This window comes from Callorhinus ursinus, unplaced genomic scaffold (assembly GCF_003265705.2).
Source record: "Callorhinus ursinus isolate GAN/ISIS: 27379988/994484 unplaced genomic scaffold, GSC_fseal_2.0 scaffold4, whole genome shotgun sequence".
Classification (NCBI taxonomy): Eukaryota; Metazoa; Chordata; class Mammalia; order Carnivora; family Otariidae; genus Callorhinus; species Callorhinus ursinus.
In genome coordinates, this window is record NW_027397066.1 from 89331288 (window position 1) to 89354662 (window position 23375).

Below are 23375 nucleotides of genomic sequence, written 5' to 3' on the forward strand. Positions count from 1 at the left end.
ACTTCTATCTCTCCTTCCACCTCTGTCTCACATATACTGGAATGTAAGCTTCAGGAGAGTAGAGAGTTTTTGTTGCAGTTACTCTTCATCCTCAAATATTAGAAAAATCTCTGGCAAAAAAAATGTGCTGAATTAATGAATAAACATTTTATTCAAAGTGTTCTGAATTATTTGTAATAAAACCCCATTTCTTTAGACTGACATAGGTTTCTCTCAGACACTTGATACAGATGCTGAGGAAACAGCAGTACATAAAAACAAATTTTTAGATACCCTTATACATCTTCCTTCCTTACAATCTCTCTTCACTGTGTTGGGGATAAAATATGCAGGATTAGTTTATTTTTTAAGTCTGAATTTAGTGGTACAAATCCAGACTTGCCTACACAACTGGAAAAAGGCCACTGTTGCGCTGAGAGAGAATTTTAAATAAACATGACTTTTCAATTATGATACCAAATTCATGTTAAGCAGTTCAGCTGAAAATTGCTCATATTGTTAATATAATTGTTAAAATAATGTTAATAAAACAAATTTCCTGTCCACATCCCTTCTTGTGGAAAGATGAAACAAGTACAGTACATTCTTTACTTTTATTGGGAATTCAGAGCCGTATCTGTTAAAATCAGGCTGGGTTCTTCATGAACAGAAATCAATGTTGATTTTGTGGGTTTACACCTGGATTTTTTTTGAAACCCCAGAGTAGTTTATTTTTATTTTTTTAAAAGACTTTATTTATGTATTTGAGAGAGAGAGACAGAGAGAGACAGAAATAGCAACAGAGATAGTTAGAGCATGAGTGGGGAGGAGAGGGAGAGCAAGCTTTTCCCTGAGCAGGGAGCCCAACATGGGGCTCGAGCCCAGGACCCTGGGATCGTAACCTGAGCCGAAGGCAGATGCTTAACCGACTGAGCCACCCAGGCACTCCAGCTCCAGAACAGTTTAAAGATTTTATTTTTAAGCAATCTCTATACCCAGCATGGGGCTCGAATTCACAACCCTGAGATCAAGAGTCTCATACTCTGCTGACTGAGCTGGCCAGGTGCCCTGAGACTGCAGGGTAGTTGAAAATCAGTGAACTAAAAAAATGATATTTAGGGATGAACTCCATTCCCTACGGCCTGTGTTTCTTCTACTTCCCCCTTTTTAGCAAACAAAATGCCACAAACATTTAAAGATCTAGTTCACACCTGGTTCTCTCTCGCATTGACCAAGTTTCCTGTTCCTTTTGCTGATCTATGAGGCCGGCTTCTTTCTTTACCGGGCTCTGAGGCAGCAAGCCCGGATAAATACCACAGTTCTCATGTGAACGCCGAATCCTCATTATTCTCTTGCTTCCTCTCTCTTTATTCCAGAAAACACATTTCTGGTGTGAATCTGTTCAGGCTAAAACAGGCATTCCTCATATTTTGTTAATAAACCTGACAGCTCATTATGTGAAAGAGAAATTGCTTGAGAAAACAGCAATTTTCATAAATTCTACCGGGTTTCAGTCCCCCTTCGGCCACACATAGTTTCCATTTACTACAATTAGAGTTATTTTCTCTTGATCAGCAGAAATGAGGACCCCTCTGTCAAAACAGACCATGAACATATTTCCCGAGCTCTTAGAAATCATCCTGGCTTACTTCTGGTGAATGCGATACACACTGAGGCAAAGACTTCTACAGTTTAAAAATAAAAGAATGTAGTTTGATCTAATTTTGCCCCTTTGATTCATGAGCCTGTCATGAGTAAAGTTCCACCCATACCTTTTTATGTCTTACTGAGTAGATAAAAAGAGAACTACGGGTCCAACTACATCCACAGCAACATAATTTTTTATATGGTGGCATATAGATTTTGCTTTTAGGTCCCTCTCTAGGGTTGCCAAGTGTAAGATCATGACATGGTTTTCATTACAGGATCTTTCTCAGACATTATTCAGGATAGATCCTTTTGAGATGAGACACTTAGGAATCTATATGATATCAGTACTTGCCTTTGAAATCTAGGGAGTGAGCAGGGGGCAAGGGGAGGGGGATAATAATAATGTTTGATTTACAAGTATGTCCTAAAATTGGCAATAAGGAGCAGCAGTTAATGATTTCTCTCTCTCCTCATCACAATCCCCCTACTTTTTCATATGGTCGGGAGGCAAACAGCATCATATCAATTTAGGAACAATTTGGGGAAAACAGGAGCAACTAATATATTTCATTATCCTGTTGTCTTACCTGAGGCTTTCTGGAATTAACTTCCTATTACTCTATTTAATCTGGTTTTCCATTAGGAGTGTTAGTAATAGGTGATCGATGTTTTCGTTCTCTACTAGGCAAAAATATCTGGTCACCTAAACAATAAAGTCACTCCACACTTTTTTCAACACAATGAACTAAAAATATATGACAAAATATTTCAGAAATAAAGGAAGGGAAAAAAGCTCCACTAACCTTTGTTCCTGGTAACCCTGGTAAGCCCGGTTCTCCTTGAGGACCAATGAAACCTGGTTCTCCCTTTTAAAAAAGATGGGCATATGAGATTGTTATTCATTTGGCAGTAAATAAGTAAAGTTAAACTGATTTACTTTTACTGGGATTTTACCCCTTTGACTGTATGCAGCTTTCCTGCTAGACCCAGCCACTGAGTAGAAAATTAATCAGAACTGGTTTTGGTCAGTGAAAATACTCTGGGCAGAACTTTGGAGAAACTTAAGAGAGTAAAATTGACAAAGAAACCAGACCGATGTCTTTACAAATTTCTTTGTCATCTGTTGTCCTCTATTTCTTATCATTTACCAAATTAAGATCCATTATGTTAGGGTGGATGTGGTACGTGGCCTCTAAGACAGGCCTCAACGATCCCACCTCTTGGGTATTCACGTCTTTGTGTAATCCCCTCTGCTAAAGTGTAGACTGGACTTACTGACTCATATTTAATGAACAGAATATATTGGCAGAAGTAATGGGATATCACTTCGGAGACTAAGTTATAAAAAGACTGTGGCTTCCATCTTGGGGGCCCTTTCTTGTTCTCTCTTACTTGGATCACTTGCTTTGGGGAAAGCAAGCTGCCATGCTCTGAGCAGCTCTATGGGGAGGCCCACATGGTGAGGACCAAGTTCTGCCAACAACCATGTGTGTGAGTTTGGGAGCAGATGGTCCACTCCAGCGGAGTCTTCAGATGAAACCACAGTCCTGGTTGACAGTTTGACTGCATCCTCATGGGAGACACTGAGCCAGACGCACCCGTCTGAGTTGTGCTCAAATTCCTTTTCTTCCAAAACTGTGAGGTATTGGATGTTGTTAGTTTTGGGGGTAATATGGTAGGCAGCAATAGATAACTGATATATAGGTGTGGCCAGGGAAGAGATTCAGGAATGTTCAGCATGAAAGGAGAAATATCTCTCCTTGCTATACCTCCATAACCTCTTCCCCACTACCTGGAGGAAACCCAGCTGTGATATATTAAAATATATATTTGGTCTTGTTCCTAGTTCCTTGCACAGAGCTCCTAAAACCCTTGGAATTTCCTGAGTGATAACGAGGAATAGGAGTATCTTTTGTTATTCATAACAAACCCCTTTCAAACATACCTGAATTTATGCTAATGAGGTGACTTGGTGGGTTCCTAGATAGCTTCAGGAGGGGGGTGTTAAAGTTGTAACTTTCAGTCCTTCTCCTCTCACCGTCTCCAGAGAGAGGGACTGGCAATTGAGTTCAATCATCAACAGCCGATGATTTAATCAATCATGCTTATGTAATGGAACCTCTATAAAAATCTTTAAACAGTAGAGATCGGAGAGCCGCCAAGTTGGTGAACACATCAGTGTGCTGGCAGGATGGTAAATCTCAACTCCACGGGGACAGAGGCTCCTGTGCTTGAGACTCTTTTGACCTCACCCTACCTACCTCTTCATCTTAATCTTTTTATAATAAACTGTAATAGCATGACATTTCCCTGAGTTTTGTGGGTTATTGTAGCCAATTATCAAACTTGAGTGGGGATGAGGGTGGGTTGGTTGCTAGTACCCTCGAATTTGTAGCCAAGTCAGAAGGGCAGGTAACCAGGGGACCCAGTACTTGTGATTGGGGTCCTTAGACCATCCTTTATATAAAGAGGTTGAAAGTGAGGGCAGCTTTGTGGGACTGAGCCCTTAAAGCCTGTGAAGTCTGATGCTAACCCTAAATAGTTGGTGTCACAACAGGACTGAATTGTAGGACACCCAGTTGGTGTCAGAGGATCAGAGAGTTGGAGAATTGGTGTTGGAAAAGACACATGTTTGTCAGAAAACACCTGAGACCAGTGTTCATATTTTCTTCAGTATCCATAAAGTTTTATTTTCTTTTTAACAATGTGAGCTCAAATGTGAGGGTCTAACTTCCTGAAATCTATAAAGAAGTTTTAAAGCAAAAAATGTAATGGCTCTGTTCCCAAACTTACTGCTTCTCCCCCTCCATTTGGATTATTTCTGGAGCAGTTGCTAATGTTATTAATTCATTTCATTTTTTTCTAACGTAGCGATATTTCAACATTTGTTTTTTGATACTTAGAGTTGAGCAGGAAGATACAGAGAGGATGTTTTATGAAAAGTGTTTAATGTCATCAAATATTTTGAAACACGTCAGTTTTAAAAATATGCCACATAAAACCTTGGGTACTGGGTGGGGAACAAACGGATATCACTACCACAAAATGTATCACATTGATACAGAACTCAAATATATTTATCTCTAGCTCTGATGTAATTTTTGGATGATCTCTTAATTGTCTAAAATGAAAATCAACAACAATATTCGGAGAAATCAATGATGACCATTCTACATTAAAAAGAATTTAACTTGTTATTTTAAACAAAAAAATCACATGGAATACATTTATTTACAAGTAAGATATTTCTCCCAGGAAAATTTCATATACAAATTCATAAATATTCTCTGTCCACCCTCAAGAAAAAGTGGCAATAAAGTCAATGTGTATCATTAGTAATGACTTACTGTCACGAAAATCTAATATGAGTTAATAGGTTGAAAATCTGCATATCTTCAAGTAGAAATAAACTGATCTCACTATTTAGCAAAGCAAATAGAACACTATTAAAGCATACTAGTAAAAGAGAAGAAAAAAGAGTAAATGCTGAAAAAATGTATTTCTTATTCAGGTTAGTGTTTAGTTTATGCAAAGATGAAGCATGCAGTTTCAAAATTCACAAATAACTAAATAAGGCCTTGTGATCTCAGTGGTCAGACAAAAGTGATTTTTCTTCCTTTAAAAAAATGGAATATACATTAAATTTTCCTGAGGAAAGTATAGTAGGTTCCCTTAAATAGAATTGAACGTTCAGGGGGGAAAGTTTTTATTTCCAGATACACAATTAGCAATGCATTTGACAGTCACAATGATTTTAGCATTGCTAATACTGGCTACTTTTAAAGACTTTGAGTATGATTAGTTTTACCTTATTTCACTCTAAGAAAGCATCTACCATATTGATGTATTCATTTCTTACCTCAATTTATTCAAGGGGAAATAGCATACTTAACTTTAAGATCACAATTTTAGGTTTATTTAATTCCAGAGCTCTCAACCACTTTGGAGACATTTTCTTAATCTTCTCCATATCTTGGCAGGATGGGGAGGAAATAATCAATGGTCTCTTTTCTGTCTCAGGCTTGAAAGACAATTGTTGAAGTAAATAATGCATAAATATATCTACTCATAGTCTTGAGCTGGTCGGGTGTTTCTTAACTTCCTAAACTAATGACAGAGGTGCTCAACCTCTTTCATTTACCCGTATTAGTGTACACAGTAGGAAAAGTTCATTGATATGGTTTCAGATTCCACATTTCATTTAACCTTTAAGAAACTACCATTTGTAGAGTTTGGGTAGTACTGAAGAAGAATATCTACAATTTTATGAAAAGCCTATTAAAATAATCTTCCCTTGTCCAATGACATATCTGTGTGAGGCTGTTTTTCTTCATACACTTCAACTAAATCAACAAATTGCAACAGATTGAATGCATAAGCAGATATGACAATCCAGCCACCTTCTGTTAAGCCAGACATTAAAGAGATTTGCCAAAAATAAAAAAAAAAAGTATAACAATGCACTGTTCTTGCTAATTTTTTTTTCTTTTGGAAAATTCAGTTAAATTTATAAACAAATGTTATTTAATTAACACATAATGGTTTTTAAAAAATTCCTCAGTTTTAATTTCTTTTTTTTTTTTTTAATTTATTTGACAGAGAGAGACCCAGCAAGAGAGGGAGCACAAGCAGGGAGAGTGGGAGAGGGAGAAGCAGTCTTCCTGCTGAGTAGGGAGCCCAATGTGGGGCTCGATCCCAGCACCCTGGGATCATGACCTGAGCCGAAGGCAGACGCTTAATGACTAAGCCACCCAGGTGCCCCTCGGTTTTAATTTCTAATACAGAAACCTCAATAGATATAAGCCTACATAAATGAAAATTCTTTCAATCCTAGTTTTTAAGCATGTAAAGGAGTCTTGAGACCAAAATTTTTGAGAACTCTTGGTACAAAAGTACAGAATTGAGTTAAAGCCTGGCTTTGCAAATTGGAATCCTGAGGTGCCCAATAACGGAAGATTCTACTGTTTTTAAAGGGTGGCATAGACAAGACTTATAAGATAATGCAAGCAAAACACTTAATGTTGTCTTTAGAATAAAGTAAGTGAACAATAACTTTGTTATTATTGTTGCCCTTATCTTACAGTCTCAAAAATGTTAGCTATCATCATTATTATTGTGGTTAGTAATAGTATTACATCATCTCTGCAACTAATTGGTGATATGCAAGGTGACTTTTTGTTTCTCTACGATCTGTATGGGGCTATACACAATACCTCTCCAACTTCTTCCAAGAAGTAACCCTAAATTTTCTCATGTGAATATATCATCATTTCATGAGACAATATCCAGCTGTCAGAGACTGTAGGACTACAAAAGCAGAAGTGTATATATAAGGTAAAGAAGTGACAGGTGTACTAAGAATGAGTTTTCTTCCTGTAAGGAAGGAAAAGGAAAAAATGGTCATAACTACTGAATTTCTCTAAGTAAATGTAATCCTTTAAAAAAAATCTTTCCTCTTTGACAAGGACTGATTAAAAGTTCTAACCTCCTAAAATGTCTCGGAGAAAAGCCATGACAACCTATGGTTTTGTGGTGAAAAAAATAAGCAATTGGTTATTCTAGTGTAGTCACAATTCTAGTTAATCAGGATAGAGGAAGGAGACTGACTTAGGAGAAGGTAGGGGAAAGGAGCTGAAATATAATCGAAACACAAAACACTTTTGGGAAAAAAATCTTTGGAGAATATCAGACTATATAAAAATGAGGTTATATAAGTTTTCAGGGTGGAGAACTATTTTTATTGTACTATATAATAATCCTCAGAACTGTTTTTATACATCTAATCTGATTTAATCAATGGGAAATAAGATTGCTAAATTGGAAATTACTCACACATATTTGTTTGAGCACACAAGGTAGGGGTAGAGAGACAATAGAGGAAGTTGGAACAACAGTGCAATTAAACCCGTACACTACTTTTAATGAAGGGGCAACTAAATTTAGAGTTTTAAAAAATTTATGACAATTACTTGAATTCGAAAATCCAAATTATAATTTCTATGAGCCATTTCAGGAATTACATGCAAACATAAGGCAGAGATTCTTTGAAAAGGGAAGATGCTGTCATAATCAGGGAAACATGTATTTACACAGGTAAACAGCAGGTAAAATAGCTCCACCATTGAAGTGAAAACAATAAAAAATGACATTTTCTGAAACAATATTAATCTTTTCAGTTTATGATGTGTTAGTGCTTTTTTTTTAAAAATGACAACAAAAAATATCTAAGAAAAATAGGGGAAAGGCAGAGCTTTAAAAATTGGTTTGTCATGAACACCAGGGCCCCAGTGAATAGCATAAAAATGAGTTAAGAAGATCATTACTTCAGAGCCACTTTAATCTGTTCGTCTCTCAAGTTTCAAACATATATATTTATTTTCTCTCATTTCATAAATACATTTAAATTTGCCTCCATCTCTCTCTAGTCAATCACCATCTCTAGTGAGATAGCATTTTAGGTTTTTACTTTTGTTCCTATTGAGAACAAGATTACAAAGCCAACTGGGAGTCCATTCCTATTGGTGCTGCTGATCCTGTATGGAAGGGAATCAAAAGAGTGAAGGCAACCAACTGACAGATCTTAAAATGTCATTGCTTGTAAAGTCAGTGTTCAAATACAGGGAAAGAGAAAAGTAAAAATTAGAGAGAGAAGGAGGAGAAGGAATCGTGGAGGAATGTAGGGACAGAGCAGGGAGAACACAAGAGAGAAAGAAGAATGGAAAGGAACAAGCATCTTAAAATTTTCTGTTCCTCTACCATGACCATAACTATTAAGTCCAGGTTTAATCAGTTATTTTTGTCGTTGTGTTTTCGTGGGTCCTGGAAACATCCAACTACATCTATGCCTGAGACAGACACAGGAAAATAAAACAATATAATACCTAACTCTTAAAAGAAATACAGACCTCTGATTTAATCAAAGCCCTGAGATAAAATATATACAGCATTATTTATCAGAACCCCTTAATACATTCCAAAATTTTAACTGCTGAAACACAATTAATTGCTGGCACAATATTCTGCTATCCAAGCCACATGCTAGCCAGTGATTAAATGGTTGTCAGAGAAAAAGAAATCTCAGCTTTGTTTGTGCTATTGTAATATGGCACTAATGCAGCATTGAATTCCAAAGTGAAGAAAAATTTGGTTTAATTTTCTGCTCTTGTCTTGGATGTTGCATCTGATTTCTTCGTAGGTTGTTTCATGAGTTTTGTCCTTTGTTTATTCTTTAATTAATTAGCTCACCACCAGTGAGTTCAAAAATCAAGTCTCTTAGCATAATACCCTCTAGTTCCACCCACATCGTTACAAATGGCAAGATTTCTTTTTTTGATGGCTGCATAATATTCCATTGTATATACATATACACCACGTAACATAATAATAATAATAAAAAAATCAAGTCTCAATACCAAAACTGTAACATGTTTCCCTGTGTTAAGCTGGTAGGAAAAAAAAATCAATAATAGAGTAGCTGTGGTTTAGGCAACCAGACTGGGATTTGGGTTGGGTAGAAGAAATGCTATTTATTCAGCCTCTAGCATAGTGTAGGCCTCGTAGTACATTGCTGGGAGCCGCCACAACAGCAGCAAGCAGTCCCCTCTGAAAATCTGACACAAGTTGCTAATTTGAATGAAAGTTTTAAGCAGCCAGGGCACATAAAGATGCAGAACCAAGTCTACAGGGAGTATCTCTAGCTGAGATCAAAGATGTATCTTCCCATGACCAACTTTGGAGGGCCTACTGGTCTCACATTGACCTTTCCAACTGTAGCTAACCATTTCAGCAGCCACAACTTTGATCTTGCAGTATGAAACTCAATGAAGATAAGTCACAATAGCTAGTAAGTACTATATTTGAACAATTATCCTGATTTTGCACCAAAAGGTTTCCTTGCTGATTAGAGTGTTAATATTAGATCTCTCTCTTTCTATCCACCTAGCTTTCTTTCATACATTGTCAATGTACGCATAAACAAGAAAATTAAGCTGTAGGTAGGTGGGATCTATTCACTCTATAAGATTTTAAAAGATACAAAAAAGATAAGATTTTTCACTGAAGCCACTTTTACTTAACTCATTTGTTGTTACTTTTAAAAACTTTAAATAGCCGGGGCGCCTGGGTGGCTCAGTCGTTAAGCGTCTGCCTTCGGCTCAGGTCATGATCCCAGGGTTCTGTGAAGGAGCCCCACATTGGGCTCCCTGCTCTGTGGGAAGCCTGCTTCTCCCTCTCCCACTCCCCGCTGTGTTCCCTCTCTTGCTGTCTCTCTTTCTGTCAAATAAATAAATAAAATCTTTAAAAACAAAAAAAATAAAAAACTTTAAAGAGCCTAATGGGGCCCCTGGGTGGCTCAGTCAGTTGGGCAGCTGCCTTTGGCTCGGGTCATGATCCCGGGGTCCTGGGATCGAGCCCGCATTGGGCTCCCTGCTCAGCAGGAAGCCTGCTTCTCCCTCTGCCGGCCACTTCCCCTGCTTGTACTCTCTCTCTCTCTGTCAAATAAATAAATAAAATATTTAATAAATAAATAAATAAATAGCCTAATGAGATAGCTTATAAATTCTGTGTATTCTGACAACCCCCCCCACACACAAAACAAAACACCCTAAGACAAAACAAAATACCCCAAAACAATGCAAACAATTACTTTCTTTAACAAAAGAGGGCAACAAAAACTGACCTTCTATATTAAAACAAGGCAAAGGAAAGGTAGAAAATTCCCTGAGAACATGATCTTTCTGAAATCTAACAATAACCGTCAAAGGTCTCATTAAATTTTAGAATTCCATAATAAAATCCGGACTGATTTTCCTTCAAGCCCACATTTAATACACAGCAAGAAAGTATTTGAGATCACCTTCCTTTATCTTCTAAATTGCTATTGGGATAGTCTACTGAATACTCTTCTATCAAATTTACATAAAGGTGAGAATGTCACATAGGTGAAAAGAGTCAACAAATACATAGAGGGGATTATTGGTCAAGGTAAGAAAGGAAGAGATGGCTTCATTCACACGGAAATGGCTCCCCGGGTGTTTCCCTATAAACTTCCAGAACTCACCATCTGTTAAATGGAATGGTGGCCAGAAAGTCCTAACTGATTAGCTCTCGCCCACAGAAAAAGCTCTGGTTTTTCATTTATTACCATTTGTTTTATTTTTATGTCATTATCAATTAAAGCAGTAAAAGATATTATTTTTTTTTAACCTGTCTAAAAAAGCCTCTAACATACCAGCTTAACCCAAGTCATGTTTTCCATGATACTTATTACTCCCAAGCAGATCCAATTTTCATTGCCCAAAAATAGTACAATAGGGCTTGAAAAATATGTGCTGATTTGCCTGGGTGCTAAAGCATCACCAATAATTTTGATTAATGTGTCTTGACACTGAATGCATTAGCCATACAGTATTCTTCTTGCTTAAAGGCTAATTAGAATTCAAGTCAGCATGATACCTGCTTCTGAGGATTACAGCAAGAACATTTGTTGTAATAAGAACGTCCAGGCAGCTAGTTTTTGTAATGATTGATTTGTAAAATTATTGAGGGGAGAAAAAAAAGAATGAGAAAGTAGTCTGTCCCAAAAACACTATTTCCCTTAAGGATAAAATTTGAGTATAAATTAAAACATCTTGGTGATATGATGAAAATGAACTGCAATAGTAGGTTTATTTAAAACTCAGAAACATACCTTTCTGCTTTTTTTTTTTCTTAACAGGATTACATCATGAAAACACATTCAGTATATTTATTGGAGGTTTCATTATGGCTGCTAAAAAATCTCTGATTTCTGGTTGCATGAGTTTCCTAATTGGATTCTTAAACTACTCAGCTGCTCAGACACACTCTGTGCAGGAAGGAAATAATTATAAGTAACAATAACACAATCTTATCCTTTTAACCAGTATTTCTTCCTTTTCTTTTTTCTTTTAGGAATACATTTCACATTCTCTGTTACTTCCAAAAACTTTCCCCTCTCGCTTTTAAAATGTGACTTGATGTTTCTGAGTTAGGAACCTCATCTCCAGTGGATTTAGATGGTAAATTTCTATTAGATTATTGAACACTGTAATTAATCCTAAGAATGCCAACATAAATGTTCTTGCCACCTGTAAAGCTTAGCCTTTATATGATTTGGTGGCAACGATGATTTCATATAATGAGGTATAAAGAACTAGTTACTATCTCATACCCTCCCAATCCTCAAATTCTTAATCTGAATGTCAAATTTTCACTAATGTGGAAGCCAGAAGAAAACTATCAAGCTTGAGGGAAAATACTTAAAAATTTTTTTTGCCACCTAAAAGCTTTTTTTCATTCGATGTAATTTTTACTGTATTATGTTTCCCTACGCTATTAATTTTACTGTGTTATATAAATTTTTTCCAATTTACTTTCTGAATATAATGAGATAAACTGGTGGTCTCTGTTGAAAGGAGAAAAGCACTCATTGAAAATCCATATTTGTAAAAAATGTCTTGGTCCAAGTAACACTATGACTGGGGCCTAGAAAATTTTCCTCATTACATGTCCAGTTTCTCTTGTGAACAGTGTAGGAAGGAGAATTTTGACAGTACCATGTCTTATGCCCAGATGGTTCCTTCATCCTTTGTTCCTGGAATATGTCTGAGTTATAGGAAAAGGGGAATAGTGTGATGTTCAAGAAAAAGTAGGTTTCTTACTGCTCTTAAAGGTAACATTCATCCATCACAGCAAAGGAGTTTTCAGAATTTACCTCTTTTAACCTATAGAATGTAAATGGCTTTATGTTCTCCAGGTTAAAATTATTCACATGAGGAAAGACTATATTGAACATGTACATAACCAATGTTTCCAATATTCTGAGCTGCTCTAAGAGAAAGAAAGAGTAATAGTTAAAATTTATATAGGATTAACTGTATGCTTGGCAATATTTTAGGAGCTGCACATATATTAATTCACTTAATATACACAACTCTCTGAGTTATGTACAGTGATGATTCTCATTTTATAAGGAAACCAGAGGACAGGGAGATGATTGTAACTTGCCCAATGTCATGATACAGCTTCATTACTGGTGAGGGGTTGAACTAGGACCCGCACACTGGTGGTCTGGCTCTAAAGTCAGGTCTCTTGATCACTGCTCTATACCGCTTCATTACTAGGGTAATGTAATCATAAAAGGGGTAAGTAACATATTTACATTTTTCAAAATAAGTGTGGAGAGAAAAAAATTTTTTAAATAGGAACTTCAGATCTTACCCTTTTATGTGATATCAGGAAAGCTAGTTACAGTAAGTTTTACCCATGAAAAACATGTATGAAGCCTTGTTTATAAAAATCATTTTCTGAGCTTATTCCAGAAGATCAATGTCTGCATGGTACATTGTGCATAATTTAATTTTCCCAGTTGAACATCTTGACACTATATGAACCATGAATGCATGAAATAGGAATTCCAAATGTCTTCCACATGGTGAGAGAACTTTCCAATACTTGTGCAGGAAGCTTAAGAGTAGTTTGAAGTTAAGGTATGCCTGTTCTTGGTGACTTTTATTATGTATGCCCAAGGTATCAGCACTTTTCTCTGAGTGGGACTCTGAGGTGATAGATAGATGAGTCTGCTGTCTGCATTTAGGCACTTTGCTCATTTCCTAAGAGCTGTGTGGAAGGCATTTGGGTGCTCATTAAGTTCCCCACCATTCCCTGAGAGCAACAGGTGGTGAATCAAAGCTTCCCTGGTATGTCATGGCTGGTTTCCTCAATGTCTTGTAAAATAACGGATGGCATTTGCATGCTCTCTGTAGTACCAGCAGAGAAGAAGGGGATGAATAGCAACAGGAAGTATTTCCAAAGCATGAACTATCACACAAGTTCTTGCTACCACACGTTTTTAAATCCATACATGTGGTTTCATCTTTTAAATATTGTTACTCATTCAAACTATGAAATCATGATTAACTATCCTGTGGCTAGCAACTGAGTAGAAGCAAGGTATATTGAAAGAATAAAGAACAGCTCAAGTTAATGAAGCTATATCGTAAGATTATAAACTTGTAACTCTACATTTATAAATATCCAATGCCTGCTAATGACTTTGTGTTCTGAAATAGTCTCCTTCACAAGATGACTTCTGTATTCTGAGCACCTACTACATTATAAAGAACATTGCTCATATCCTGAACTAGAGCGAGAAGACAAAGCTAATTAAACCAAAAACAGAATCTGTGATTTAAATCAAATACTGGGTAATTCCCCAACAGCACTTGCTAATTGCATAGAAAAGGATCTCTAGTGAAAGATAAAAGGTTTTGTCAATTGATAGCTTCTTATCACAACAATCACAGTCGAGGTTTAAAAAACAAAGGAAAATATCAGCTATATGACCTTGACAAAATACATCTGGCAACGTCCTAGGACGCTTGGAATAAAAGTGTCCAATAAACCTCCAGTTTACTGGAGGTGACAAATCACCAACACTCTTCCCAATTTGAAAAAGTTCAAAATAGGTCATAAAGTTCAAAAGGTCACATATGACTAGGGAAAGGCCATGGGATATTTTTCGTGGTGGAAGACATAAAATGAATAAGAGGTAATGATAACAAATAGAGTAATTCAAATTGGTTTTTGTTTGTTTCGGAGGGAAAAACGCCAACACCTTCACCCTTACATAATCTTTCTCACCAAGATGGTGCCTCATACTCAGGAGAAGGGACAAGCGCATTTCAATGCAGCGCTGAGGTACCTGCACACACTAGCCGGGCAGTGGAAGTACAGCCCTGCCAACTTAGGGGTGGGTGCTGCAGGAAGCCCTCCCCCAGCCCTTCCCAAATGTCCCTCTTTTCTAATGCCTTCCCCCTTATTTATAATGCTGTTAACAATGTTCTTTTTAACTCATGTTGAGTATAATTTTCTTAAATTTGTTTTAAACATCTATGATCTCCCAATCATTTGTAAAAGGCTCTTTTTTTAATGTGTGGGAATTACTAAGGAACTGCCATAAATTAACTCTACAATATGAAATCACATATTTAATTATTATGCTAAATATCAAGTGATAAGGAAAAGACTTTGGCCCTTTAGTAAGCTTTCTCATACAGTGTACTTTTTCACTGAGGAAGCTAAAGACAAAATATATTAAAAGGACATATCTGAATGTCCATGATACTAATCGGGAAACATCAAACAACAAGCAGAAATTTCTGACTGCTAGCCTGAAAAACACAGTTTTCATGTCTGTTACTTATACCGAATAAAGTCATAAAATATATAATACCATACGATGTCTGGGGAACTCAATAATTTAACAAGTTTATTTCTAAAGCCGTATTATTTCATGTACCATACTTCAAACACAACCTTCATCAAACAGTATACATAACCCTCACAATGAAACTAGGATTTTTCATTTTAGAATGGTCTAATGCACACTAAAGATTGATTCAAAATCTATGAGAACAATGTAAGGAAAAATATACTGGTGTTATGTTACTCTATCAAACTGTTCTAGAATGAAAAAAAAAGCACTTTAAAGCTTTTAAGCTTTAGAAAGCAGATTTTAAAGGAGTCAACACTGCTAAGGCAGTAGAACTTTAAGCCTTGTCAGTTGCCATGTGAAAAAGTTTAAGCAATTAAAAAAAATGTATGTTTCTTGACATTTTTAGATGGTTTTAAAACATGTAAAACAATGTTTTCAAACTAAGCTTTAAGCAATTATTTCAAAAGATACACACAAAGTTTATGGAAATAGTATATGGGTCAGAATAGTCATCTGATTTGTCCTTTGCAGTGAGAGTTACTGACAGGAAGTGGAAGCAGAAAATATTTTAGAGCGATTGTTACAATGAATGGATTGCAAAAACAGCTGCCTAAATGTTCGATTTATGGGGATGTTAAGACTCTGATTCCAGTCGGAATCTGACAGGATGTTAAGAATAAAATTAAAACGTGAAAGTGGACATTCTAGACTTTAAAGAATTCCTATGTGGCACTTACATTTTTTCAAGTGGCATAGTAGGTTCTAATAGTAGAATATACAGTCCAGATAGCAATGGCAAACGTCAGCAATACCTGTGCCTAGTTTTCAATTTAAAAATGCCAATGCAGGCCTCGAACCCATGACCCTGAGATCAAGACCTGAGCTGAGATCAAGAGTCGGATGACCAACCGACTGAGCCACCCAGGCGCCCCTCGATTTAAAAAATTTAATTGACTGAGATGGCTGGAGAGTATTTAAAGAATAGCATTATATTTTTAGTTTTCATTTTTACCTATTTTCCTTTGATTTCTGTGACTTTCACAATTACAGTTCTATGAAGCTGAGACTGTCAGTGCAGTATTTACCTTTATCCCCGGAAGTCCAGGAAGCCCAGGAAGCCCTGGTTCACCCTACACAGGAAAATCACATAGCATTATAGAACAATAGTCACTCAGTCATAGTATCTGGAGAAAAACATGGCAAATGTTCCTAACTGAATACTTGCTATATATATATGTATATACATATATATATACACATATACATATATATATATATACACACATATATAAATACTGTCTAGTTTTAAGAACTTTGGTGAGATTATACAATTCAGTCAACTCTTGATTCAGGGATTGGTTGACCATTTTGCAGATTTTTCAGGGTTTTCTCTCTTCCTGCCATCTCATTGCTCATTAGCAATTCGACCAGAAGGCAACCAAGAGAAGTAAAAGGAAAAGGAACTCCTACTTTTTATTATTCCCTGGTAAGTGATTTCTTGCGGAAGCTGAAGCTCTTTGCTGAAATGAGGATTATGTATGCATTTGAATAATGCATCCTATTCCCGGGCTGTCTTACCTCAGATAATCAAGAGTTGGCTGTGTGAACAGATGGTCACATCAAAACAATATACATTAAAAGTCTTGCTCACTTAAAAGTATAGTAAGATTTCTTTTCCATTCCTGAATGATGAGAAGATAAATGCATGGTTAAGATTATACTTAACTCCAGCCTGTATTTCTGACAATTGTTGAGTCTGGGTAACCCTGCTTAGCAATTTAGGGCTAATGGTACCATGCATGCAGCTGTTCCTGAATACAGGTTTGAGATTAAGTGGTACATTTTGTGTGAGCACACTGGAGTCAAGCTAAATCTCATTTTCACAGAATTGTCTACATTATTTTAAGTACCAAGTATAGTGACAAGAGGTTACATTGCTTAGAAAATCTCCTGAATTCCACTAAAGGAGCATAAAGGAATCACCGGGGAAAATGAAAGTCCATCCTATATTGGACTGAGGTGACTATTATTTGTGGAAACAACATTTGAGGGTCAAAGGCACACGCTGTTTCAAAATGGTCAGTCAGTGGGACAGACAACTACACTAAAAGAGACTAGGGCATTAAACTAAATAAAAGTGGTAAAGGGAGACACTTCTTTTCATCTAAATGCTTTAATAATCCTCATTCCAAGGAAAACCTACAATCAGATATCTTGTCTTTAACAGTATTACTTTCATATCATGGAGAGCCATAATTTGCTCTGGTATTATCAAAAAATGACTCCAGAGACTGTTTATTAAGCCGCATGGTTAGACATAAAGGGAACAATGACTATCCTGATGGTTTAGGTCACAGGTACTTCAGGAATGCAAAAGAAAAGCAATGCTGTTTGAAACTATATAACTCAAATTTTGTACAGTGAACAGTAAGACTAAGATGAGGTTACACCAGAGAAGAAAGAATGATCCTTAAGAATTTGAGACTGCATTCAAAGAATACTTGTCCAAGTGGATTAAACTTCCCAAAGACACATTATACATTATACATTTGATTTTCTTTTTTCTTTCCCCTTTGCCCTTCATTTGATAACTTTAAGAAGATCCAGTAGAAGGGCTGCATCCATATTTTACTGAAGATTCTCTTTTACTTAAAAGTAATGATAATACCAGAGCAAATTATGGCTCTTCACGATATGAAAGTAATACTATTAAAGACAAAAGAAAAGTACAAGGCCTTCGAATATACAGTAAACTGCAGTAGAATATACAACCAATAAAAGTAAACCTATTGGTGACAAATCTATAGTTTTGTATTTTTTTCGGAAAGGCCCCTGAAACTCAGGGCATCCTGAGTTTGAAACGTGTGAAAATACAGCGGTCGTAACACTGTTTCCCTGCAGAAGTTCTCACCATACACTTCCCTCTCACCATATTAAAAGGATTGTATGACTATTTTAAAAAAGATATATATATATACACATGCATACGCAGACACACGCCCATGTTTCCTGAAAATGAGAAAATGAGAAATATGAATGAAACTTTATGGGATATTTTACAATGTAGGTTGAATACTTACAGAGACTTTAGCATTTAGCTGTTCCTTATATTACATGTGTATGTATGTAGGTATGTATTTATATTACCTTATTAAATGGACTTTTTAAAGGAAAAATATTTCAGAAAGGATTTGAACTTCCCAAATTTATGTTTACTTAATGTAGTAGTCAATGCAATGAAAGATTATAAAATATTTAATGTTACCCTTTGTGGAACATCTCAACATTCTTAGGAAGACTTTTCGTCCTATATAAATTCCCTGTATTTATACCATGAAGGCTTGTCTTCCAGTGAGACACAGTTTTTATTGACTTCTCCACTCTTGCTTATTTCTTGGCCCAGGAGCTTCTCTGGGTTGAGGCCTTGGGTATGAATGGCCCAAGGTCAGATCTGGGTCATAATTAAGAATGGGTTTGTTCTTCCATTCAAAGAATACTTGTCCAAGTAGATTAAACTTTACATATTATACTTCTCCTTTCCCTTTGACTCTTTACCCTCTATTAAAGGAGACCCTTGTCTGCTGTCAAAGTTGGGATTCTGCTTTTGTCCCCAGTACTTTTAGATATACTTCAACTGGCAGGATCCCTTCCAGAGCGGGATCAAGTATTTTTATCCCTTGAAAATTAAAAAATATATTTTAAAAAGATGCAGAGAAGTTAGAAAGAACTATGTGATGAAACATAATATCTGTTTTTACAAATCTACACATTCAGTTTACAAACATAAATACAGACTCTAACTCATGTAGCAATCATACACTTTACTGTTGAATCTATCAAAGAAAAAAAAAAACGATGATGAAATCATTCTACATTATTGGACAACACCAGACAGTGGAAAGCTCATCAATGGGCTTTTCATTCTGTCACGATACTCTACATTTCTGGAATGTCCCTCATGCAGGAGTTTAAGTTTAGAATCCACAACACAGTTCTTCAATGATGAGGAAAATGCCATGGAAGATCTCTTGAATTGATTCTGTACTCAGTTCTGCTTGTCATTTTCTAATCTTAAGTAAGCGGCAAGCATGGGAATACTCTACTTTTAAAGCAATGCTTGGGTAAGTATTGCCAAATCCTGATATTAGACAAAGGAAGTCATAAATATTGTGGGCAAGTGAGATTGCGTCAAAGGAGAGAATCTGGCCTAAATATCGATGAAAAAAACGCTGTTCGTTTCAGGGCACGTACTCATTCAGATAGGTTGTGAGCTTTTAATGAATCCACCCCTTCTCTCCATATAATTTAAAGCAGATTTTTAATGAAATACAAAGGAAATCCAGTGTTTCCATATGTAAACCTATAAACTTCCAGGAATGACTCTAAACTGTATTTCTAAATAATCATGATAAGGCAATATTTTATTAAGCAATTGAAAATCATTTTGGATCTTCCACTCTGAAAAGTGGAACCTATGCAAAATTATAGCAGATTTGTTTTGTTTTGTTTTGTTAAAAGGGCATAATCGTCCTGCAGACATTTCTTTTAGTATATCACATATTTGGAGAGCAGTTTAAATTTAGCCTTTAATTTTTAAAGATGAAGGGGCCTAAAATTAGATCATCTGAGAAGATTATTTGCTTTTTCAAGCCAAAGCAGACCACGGATCTCTGATGATACCGTTGATTTCAAATTTCTTACATAAAGAATCAGTAGGAAATCTTAGGAATTAAATAGCAAAATTTGCAGAATTCTGCTGGGCTCTTTGGAAAAGTCTGAACTTTACCTGAAACTGGGCGTGATGAATCATTACTCTTACAGCCTGAGTTTCAAAATAAAACTCTATTTTTAAATTAAAGGGAATTTTAAAAGAACATGAAAGACCTGCTCAAAAATTACTTTAATCCTAAGTGTTTAAAACAAAGCAATCATCCTCCCAGTGACTTCAAGAGTGTAAGAACATTATTTTACCAGGTCTTAGGATTCCAAACTCCTATAATGAGATTTATTCTTTCTTTTCCTTTACACTAATGAGGTAGATTCTATGTCTCTAATCATATTTTTTCCTACAACATCAGCTATTGCTAGATAAAGGGAGAGTCATGATCTTAAGAGATTTAACCTAATGTGGAATTCACATTTACTCGTTAGCTCCAACACATCTGTCACCTAAAATCTGACAGCACTGGGCACTGATATCCAGATGCTCAGACAACAAACTGCTAACAGTTGTTTCCTGCCTCAGACTCAAATGAGAATACGAATCTAAACATTATCACTGCATATCCTCTAATTTATCACTGAAGTGAAGTACAAATGATTAAAAGAAATCCATGTATGTATTCACAGATTGGTTAAAGTGCTTGGCTAGTGTCTCCAATTAAAACTTCGTTTATTAACAACTCTGGTTTGTATAACATAACATTCACTGCATAGGTAGATACAATTCACACAAAAAAAATTATCAGTAGGGAAGTATTTGAAATGAAAGGAAAAGGAATATAAGAAGCTATCATTCCCAATTGAAACAGTTTAGTAAATATTCATTTCTTCTCATGAATGATAGAAACATGCAGAGTAACTTTAAACATGCAAGATAAGTTGTTGGCATTCCAACCTGACTGATCTTTGTTAGCCTCAGACAGCTGAGTATATGCAGACCTTAGTTTATAAAGCGTCTTTTTTACATGTACAGGGCATTTTCTATTTTGCCATGGTCAGCATCAACCCTTTTAAAATGCAAAACAATCAATAACATTCTGCATGCAAAGCACGAAAACTACATCATTTTCCAATAATTGTTTTCATATCACACAGTGGATAGTAGGTATAAAATGGCAAATATGAGGCAGTACAAAAAACACACTAGAAGACACGTATTACCTTTTGCCCTGGACGACCAGATTCTCCAGGTTCCCCCTGGCCAAAAGAAAACCAAAGATGATAAAAACAATCTTACAAGAGTTTTCCAAAACCTTTAGGCCCCTGGACACTTTCACAGAGATGGCCTAGCCTTCTTGATCACATGCATTTCATTCACTTTATTCTATTACTCTATATCTCACCGGAGACAGGAATTTTTTTTTTTGCTGTGATCATACCTACAGCTCACATAACAAATCCCCATTTCCATAAAATCCAACTGCAGAGAGAAGTGAAGGCAAGACCTCTTATTTAAGCCTTTATCAGATTTCCAGCAGATACTCCCTATTGAGTTTGGGAGCTGATTATTGCAGAAGAATAAAAACAGTTATAACCATCAAAACTGGTACAAAAGAAGAGAAAGCAGAGGTTTATAAAATTCAAAACTGTAACTCCTGGGGTACAAACACTACAAGGTTATAGTTACCTTAATTCCTGCAGCAGATGATCCAGGGTCACCCTAAAACAAAACCCATGAGAGATTAGTGTACAAGTTATGAGAATAGGAAACACAGAAGCACACAGAGAGCCATTATCAACATGGCACTCAAAGGAGTCCCATGACTAACAGGCCTGACTATGCTCCATAAGACCACACCAACACGGCATCTGTTAAGATGTCAACAATTTCCAAGCCAGCGGGAAGCCAGCTTCTCTCTCTCCCACTCCCCCTGCTTGTGTTCCTTCTCTCGCTATATCTCTCTCTGTCAAATAAATAATAAAATCTTTAAAAAAAATAAAAAATAAAAAAATAAAGACATGGGTTTCTTTTGAATGCAAAATACTTAAGGGCTATATTCCTTGAGGTCAATAGAAACATATAAATATGTATCTCTTCCCTTGATACAGTGCTAAAAGTGTATTCTAAAGTAATAAATTACAATTTTGAGATCTGGAATTTTGGTTTTCTCTATTCCTGGAACGTATGCATGTGACGGGCTCTCAGTTACTGGGAGTTCCTTGACCCTCTCCGTCTTCAGAAAGTCAGGGTTCAACAGATGAAGTCAAAGGGTTAATGATGTCGAGCTGGAAAAAGCCACGTAGCAGGTCGGTTTGTTTAACTCACGAAGCACTGTCACAGTTACGACCAGCACATTTTCTCTAGCTTTACACTTATTTCATTGTGACCCAGTCACCGGAAAATTACAGGATGATGGATGACTCCTGGGTGGCAGGGACATATGTAAGACCTGAGAGAAAATCTTGAGGTAGAATCTGCTTTCCTAAAAGGTACTGTACTCCATCGGGATACCACAGAGGGTGACTACATTCCCAAAGCAAATAGGCTTATAAAATCAGCAGAGAGGGATTCGTGGAAAAGAATATGGAGGTTAGTCAAGAATGTTGCTTCTTTCTTTTTTTACCCATGAGAGACTATGGACTCTGAGAAACAAACTGAGGATTCTAGAGGGGAGGGGGGGTGGGGGGATGGGCTAGCCTGGTGATGGATATTAAAGAGGGCACGTTCTGCGCGGAGCACTGGGTGTTATGCACAAACAATGAATCATGGAACACTACATCAAAACTAATGATGTACTGTATGGTGATTGACATAACATAATAAAAAATAATAATAATAAAAATAAATTCAATTAGCCACCATATAGTACATTATTAGTTTCTGATGTAATGTTCCATGATCCATCAGTTGTGTATAACACCCAGTACTCATTACATCACGTGCCCTCCTTAATGCCCATCTATTTCTAAAATGAGGCCAACAAAAGTGCCTTGGTTTTCAAACTCCTTCTAACCCCCTGTCCCATGAACATGCTACAAGCAAAAAAAAAAGGGAGAAAACTTGGCCGTTTGAGACTGTTGAGAAAATTGGAGCTGCCACAGGAGGAAGGTACATACTGGAATTTCTTCAGCTGTCATATCCATGCAAGTGTTCAAGGAGCTCCAGGGATCTGGTTCCTTGTTCTGGATTTGGGAAGCTGCTCATTACTCTCTTTTAGAGACACAGATGAGGCCTCAGGCCTCTGTCCATGGAGCACTGGTCCCCCTCGCTCAATTCTTCCCACCTCTTCTCCAGGCTGGCACTTTCTCTTTCTTGAGGTCTCAGCTTACGTGGCTTTGCCTCAAAGAACCCTTCACCAACCAACTTCAGACACATGCCCCTCACATACAATATCCTACCACACAGCACTGAGCTCTGTTCATGTCCTGCATAGCTCACTTCATAATTACGTATTTATATTTTCTGCCCATTCATTGTCTGTCCCTTCATCAGACAATCAGCCACATGGGGGCATATTCAGTGTCTATTTTTATTCAGTGCTTAGCCCATAGGTGATGCTCGATACCTATATGGCAAATCAATGAACAAATCTCAAAAAGAATGTTTTAAACAAGTCAGCAGTCAAGGATCAAAATGAAAAAAAAATTTAGGAGGGAAAAGCTTAGGAAAGAGAAGGAAATCATAAATCAACTTACTGAAGAGACTGATACATATGTGAGCTTCTTTGATGTCTGTAATTGTTATTACCCAAGGAAAAATTAAAACATGACAAAACATAAGGGCCCTGAATACTGTCTTATACTGACTTCTCTTTCTGATCATTAACATTCCACTGAGTTCCTAATGGGG

The 23375-nt window shown here is 36.5% G+C and overlaps 1 protein-coding gene across 1 annotated transcript in view; it reads right to left on the reverse strand.

Annotated features, from left to right (window-relative positions):
• COL25A1 (collagen type XXV alpha 1 chain) overlaps positions 1-23375 on the reverse strand; it is a 459511-nt gene that overhangs the window by 52834 nt on the left and 383302 nt on the right. Inside the window, exons 16-19 of the mRNA XM_073892101.1 lie at positions 21213-21245; positions 20747-20782; positions 15949-15993; positions 2433-2495 (exon numbers count right to left, since the gene is read on the reverse strand). Of these exons, the coding sequence (XP_073748202.1) occupies positions 2433-2495; positions 15949-15993; positions 20747-20782; positions 21213-21245 (177 nt within the window). The remainder of the gene's footprint in view (positions 1-2432; positions 2496-15948; positions 15994-20746; positions 20783-21212; positions 21246-23375) is intronic.